Consider the following 6,317-nt stretch of genomic DNA (forward strand, 5'->3'; position numbering starts at 1 on the left):
AGAATACACAAAAAAAATAGGATTTAGGTCATTAGAAGTCGGATCATCACATGGATGGATAATAAAATAAAGTCTTTGGCTCAATAAAAGAACAACACGTGTATCGGACGCGTCGAGCTCAACAGTTAAATCAGATGTCTGCACTTTTAGTTTTCTGGTTTTTATGATTCCATTGTCTCAGGAGCTKCTTGTTGATTTGTTTTGTTTCAGGAAACGTATCGGGGAGGGCTTCGAGGAGGCGCCCGGCTCAGGAAGTGGAGCTCAGAGGTTTCAGCACGTTTTACACTTGGCCTCATCCAGCGGAGAATTCGAAAAGGTGTCTCAGGTAACAAACCAAACTGCTTTCTGTTTAATCTCTGCACAGAAACAACTTTTCACCCACAGTTTGATGGCATCAATGAGTGAAAACTGTTCTGTGCTGCCTGTTCTCCCTCAGGGGCTGTATGATAATTATTTGTCCATGCGAGTGAGGGATCCCCACCTGCACGGCGTGTGTGAGGCTCTGGATTGGCTCACGTTCTCCGACAGGCTGAACCAAGTGATTCTGCACGGACAGAACTTCTCTCTGATGAGATACCTGCCCTTCCTGTCTGTCGCCTTTCACTTCCTGTTTGCTCACACGAGCGTGCCACGCATCAGCTATCCCCACAGCCACCATGAGGTACTAATACGGTCACAGGAAGTGATTTGTGGCACACACAAAAAAAGGCAGAAAATGTTAAAGCAGGTGGAAATTTTGGTGTATTTGAACTAAGATTTTGCCACTAAYTGACTCGTGGTCGTCCTCGCCAGGCTTCGTCCCGCCTCCTCAGCTGCAGGAACGCTTTGTCCACCATGTTGGCTGAAATCCCAGCGAGCGTGCGCGTGAGGATCAGCCACCTCAGCCTGAGCCTCGATATTCTCACTTTGCTCCTCGACATCATCTGTCCCAAACTACGACCCGTACGTTTATTCCTGTAATCCCGTGTCAGTTTTTGGCTCTTTAAAAACCCAGGTTCCAGGCGTGCAGAGCTCAGGTTTTGTGTTTTTTTGTTTTGTTTCCTGCAGGTGAATCCGCAGCTGTTCAGCAGCAGAGAGAAGGAACAGATGCACGAGCTGATCGACACCATGCTGGCCTACAATCTCTCGTACAGGCAGGACCGCACACCTGAGGGGCAGTACACATACGTGCTGGAGCCGTGAGTACACACAGACACACACACACACACACACACCTGCACTCCACTGTTTAGTGGAAACCTGCTGAGCAGATGTGTGTTTGCAGGGTGTTGAAGGTCACTGCTGTCCTCCTCACACTGCTTCTCTGCACAAAAGCTTAGAGTTTAATCCCCTTAACACCTGGTGTGTGTGTGTGTGTCTGTGTGTGTGTGTGTGGGGTCAAATCAAGGTAGCAAACAAAATCCTGACTGGTGGACAGACAGAGAAAATTAAGTTGAAGTGCTCCAGCTTAGAGGTAAAAAGTGTTTTAAAGCAGTGCTGTTAGGAAATATGCCCAATAAGATCAACCTTGGAAGCTGTGTTCACCTCTGGAAACTTTAATCCACTTWTTAGTCTCATTTACGAGACTAAAAAAATACCACAGGAGTTTTTTTTAAATTTATTTTTTAATTTACCACAATGGGGCAACTGAATTCATCCATGCCAGACGAGGCCGAGGAGCAGCTAGTCCACGGTGGCTCCTTCCTGCAGGCTCGCTGCGATGAGGTGCTGGTGACCAGCGACTGGTGCCTGCCACTGGTGTTAGCTCTGCTGCTGCTGCTGCTGGTCTACACCTTCCTGTACCTGCCGTCGCTGGCACACCACAACACCACGGTCTGACTGGTCCYGACACTGCGCACGGCCCGTACGACTCGTCCCAGCAGGGATATTTGACTGGACTGCACTGTTCTTGGATGGGATTGGTCGGATTCTGGCACCATTACGAGGAGCCTGATCTGATGCCTGCTGAACTTCATCACTCTCTGCAGATCAGTTAGTAATTAGYAATAACTGGCATGTATCTCAAGGTAGACCAGGGCTAAATATAAGTAAAGTAAAAAAAAAAGGTTACTTTACTGTGTTTTAGGCTACACTCTGCATAGTTTCAGATGCGTTATTATTGGAGAGAAGCTGTGGCCTTCCAGGGTTTAAGCTCTTTATTAGTTTTTCATTTCAGTTGACAAGCAGGTCTTTATTTCATCATTATGGTTGCAAAAGGCTGGAAAGTTACTAAACTAAACTAACACGTCTGTTCCCACCTGTCCAGGTCATATTTTAAGGTGTGGTACCTCTGTTTTTGTCAAGATTACTCTAAAATATAATTCCTTCAACTGTATTTAAAATCGCTGTTAGGAACCAACCTCCAGTTCTTTCTCTTAACCTCCTGTGAATTGAAAAGTTTCTAACTTTGAAAATTCCCAGAATTTTGTGACTTTRTTCATCATAAAATATAATTTTTGTATTCCGTTTGTTGTTCCGTCTCGCTCAGTGTGTGTGTGTGTGTGGGAGCTCATAAGGAGATTAAGGTTTTAAAGAATAACAGATTAATGGTTTTCTTAAAAAAATAAGAAATAACGGAAGCCGTTTTTTGRTGATAATGACATATTAGGCCCGTTGTCTCAAGATAACGAGTTAATTTCCCTATGGTTTTCTCTAGATAACGAGTTATGATTTTTCTGTGCATCATTCAGTAACCATGGAGGTGTCCATATATCCCTTCAGCTGGTCACTGAAAAAGTTTATTTTATCATCAAGATCCCTGTGTGATCTGCAGTCAAGCCAGCCTTSTCCTTGATTCACATGAGTCAAACTCATGGCCCCTTTTTTTTTACTTAACATGAAAATTATTTCTTATATCAATGATAAACTTTAAATTTAYGATGAAATGCAACATAATAAATTTAATAGGTGAAAGATGATAACAATTGTTCTGCCCCTGAGCTGTTTGCTTTAAGTAAMTGAGCAATTTAGTTGGATAGCACAGTATTAATGTYTGAAAATAAGCTGCTTTAAAGTCAGCATCAACCATAAATTAATCTGCCATAATGCAGCTACTCACTAGAAACTCATCTGTGAGTAAAACTTCATTAGTTTTACTTTTAGTAATATTTCTGTATTTGTATCAGATCTAGTCAGTCGTACACTTAGTTCTTATCAGTGTTTAAAAGAGGACATGTTAAAACACTTTTTTAGTCAAAGTTAAACATGAAATGTCAAAGTTCATTACAACTGGCCCTTCGAGGGCCACCATAACGCTCATCATGTGGCCCTCGGTGAAAATGAGTTTGACACCCCTGCCTTGATGAGGGCTGATTTGAAAGTTATCTGTACAAGACAAACAAATTGCAATTTCAGTCTGTGTAATGATACAAAAATGACAAAATAATGTCCACTAGGCTGCCTTCAGGCCCAGGCCGCCCTTGCTAAAGAGATCTGCGATCTCAATGGGTTTCGCCTGGTGTAGTAAGGGCAAATAAATAAATAGTAAACGTCAAAACCATCTGGAAATTAACTCGTTATCTCGAGAAAATGGTCCTTGTTATTTTAAGAAACGATAAAATCACGAAAAAACCAAGGAGAATAATTATGTGCAGTAAAAGGCCGCTCTCAGCTTCCTTACACTGATTGCTCARGAAGTGAGCAGAAAAAAATCATCTTTAACTTCAGCTAAGTGGCGAATTAGTGCCGACAATAGTTGTATTTAAGGTTTTTTTTTTGAGTGAGGAATAATTTTGTAAAGTCTGCATGTCTTTTTTTTATGAATAAAGCAGAAGAAAGCTGTAAAAAACATGGGTTTAAGATTTAAACTGTCAAACGTATTGAGCTGTAATTTATGATGCTAACATATTAATAATGAAACTTTAAATAATATTTTGAACAACTAAGGAGATGTCCTGTTAGCATCATTGTCCTCCTTACAAGTTGCTGCAATATTTTTTTTTATAATTTAGATAGGTTATTTTGTGCACATTTTTAGATTTTAGATTTTTTAGCGTTTTTGTTTCTGGTGTGTGCAGGCGTGTCGAGGAGGTGGCGTGGTTCCCCGGCCTGCCGCCGCGCCGCCAGCTGACCTATCAGGCCAAACAAACCATCAGCAGAGAGATGGAGCAGGAGAAGATGAGGAGAGCCGAGCAAACGATGCTGCAGAGGAACCCCGCGGTGGTGAGATGTCAGATCCTGTTGATTCAAACGGGCGGCGGGGCGACCGAACGTCGCCGCTCCTTCAGGCGTGTTCGTGGTCGTGACCTGCTGTGCGACTGTGTTGCAGAGAGAAGAAGGAAAGAAGAGCGCTGGACCAAAACCGAGCAGGAACCACCAGCAGAGGCTGGAGAGTATTGTGAAACAGACCACAGTGCAGACCAGGGTGAGACACACAAATATCCTCTTGTCTTTTATTTCTCACCCAGCCTGTTCATTTTATTTTAGGGAAATGTGTGGTTTGTTATGGTTGACGGCTGCAACTTCCTCCAGATAAAAACAAACTGGGTTCTGGGATGTGTTCTTCAAACAGGATTACAATGTTTAGTGATACCAAACATTTAAACTGAGCTTATAATTTGTTTGTGCAGAGCATGTTAGTTGAAGGATTAAAGCTGGTAATTTCATGTTTGTTTGTTTTTTTTGCCAAAGTGAATATCAGTGTGTTGTAGTATAGAAACTAATTATTTTAACACAAGTTAAATGATTGTGGAGGCTGCAGGCCAAGAATGGAAAWGAAAAAATATTGACTGTTGATAGAAAGTTGTTGTATTTTTTACCCAAACTATCATATGCGCTAAATATGGGTGTCCAGATACCAGTTTCTCTCAAACCAAGTACAAGTACTGTATTTATACATGTATAATACTAGAAATTTAACCCTAAAAAATCATCCATAAAGTGGAGGGATAGTATTATACACAGGTTATTGATAATTAGATTTTGAATGCTTTTTAAGCTCAAAAAAGGATGATCGTATCATACATGAATAAAAACAGTACTTGATTCTGGGGAGGATTCTCAGTCATTCAGGCCTTGATCGATTCAAAAAAAGTTAAACAATAAAAAAAAACAACAAATGAACTTTGATTCTAAAGACGTTTCGCTTCAAGTCCAGGAAGCTTTTTCAGTTCAACTCTGGACATTCTGAACTGAAAAAGCTTCCTGGATGGGGAAACAAAGCGAATTCGTCTTCAGAATGGAAAATCAGTTGTTGTTTTTTTTACTTTTTTGTGAAAAAAAAAAACAATTACGGTACTCGCCGATTCCGAGTACTCACCGAGTTAGAACTTAAACATTACACAGTAACTTTAAAAACACATTTAGWCAAACATACAGCATGAGACATACTCAGATGTACCGTTGTAACATTTTAAAYAAGATTTACTTTCAAYTTGTATACATTTTTTAAACACAGAACTGACAAACTTTTCACTGTATATTGGAGTGCATTTCATGGGTTCAGTTCCAAATAGTGGGCGTTTATTTTTATTTATTTTTTTACTAACACGAGCACTTGTAAAAACTGGTGGTATCGGCACACAGGTAGTGCCATGTGAGGGTGCTGTTTTTCCCCCAGCAGAGGGGTGGTGCACTTTAGTCGACCAACAGGGTGGAGGGGAGGTGGGAGTTTTCCTAGCATCATGCAGGCTGCTCTCTTTACAGCGTGTTGCTGAGCACYAAGACCTGGGATCATCAGGTGTTTTAGTTGAAACCAGAACAAGCTGCATGCAGAACTCAAAATCAGAACCTCTCTGAGAAACCTGGAGTGGTTTTAATAGTTCAGCAGTGACGTGATGTGGGCTCAAGGGGGACAGAAATCAGGACAATGAGGAACTGTCCCTGATGGTGAAACTTTGAAATGAGGCTAATAAAAGAAGTGGTGTGTGTGTGTGTTTCACTGATTAATTGGCCTCGTTAAAGTTGACGTGTGTTAATAACTTCACGGCTGACTTAGTTAAATAATCTGTGTTTCTGTGTCCTGCAGCCTGAGGTGGACTTCTTCGGTCGAGCKGTTGCCCCCAAACCTCAGCGAGCTCAGCCGTCCTCGGACACAGGTACTATAGACTCTCTGCAAAGAGGGGGCGCCGCTTTTAACTTAATTTATTCAGACCCTCGGGAGCTGTTCATGTAAAAACGCCTCTCAGCACATCAGGTCCACGCGGACCGGAGGTGATGAAGGACAACTATTATATAATGCTTCTAATTCAGTGCTCTTCTGGCTGCACATGGTTGACTTTGCCCAGCGAGATGGAAAGTCTGGTTTCTAAAAGCTCCAGGGGTCGGATTTATAAAACTGGCGTACGCACAATTTGAGCCCAGAAACTTGCGTACGCCACTTTTTATGACAAGGTTGTGAT

At 41.8% G+C, this 6,317-nt stretch overlaps 1 protein-coding gene across 1 annotated transcript in view; it reads left to right on the forward strand.

Moving 5' to 3' along the window:
• The window catches only part of chtf18 (CTF18, chromosome transmission fidelity factor 18 homolog (S. cerevisiae)), a gene marked incomplete at its 3' end in the record, with an annotated part of 12,759 nt that extends 6,745 nt beyond the window's left edge, over nt 1–6,014 (forward strand). The window contains 7 exon segments of the mRNA XM_014011415.1: nt 211–325; nt 437–661; nt 793–942; nt 1,048–1,178; nt 3,996–4,140; nt 4,247–4,342; nt 5,945–6,014. Of these exon segments, the coding sequence (XP_013866869.1) occupies nt 211–325; nt 437–661; nt 793–942; nt 1,048–1,178; nt 3,996–4,140; nt 4,247–4,342; nt 5,945–6,014 (932 nt within the window).
• Nucleotides 6,015–6,317: the final 303 nt, after the last annotated feature.

This window comes from Austrofundulus limnaeus, unplaced genomic scaffold (genome assembly GCF_001266775.1).
Source record: "Austrofundulus limnaeus strain Quisiro unplaced genomic scaffold, Austrofundulus_limnaeus-1.0 Scaffold80, whole genome shotgun sequence".
Taxonomy (NCBI): domain Eukaryota; kingdom Metazoa; phylum Chordata; class Actinopteri; order Cyprinodontiformes; family Rivulidae; genus Austrofundulus; species Austrofundulus limnaeus.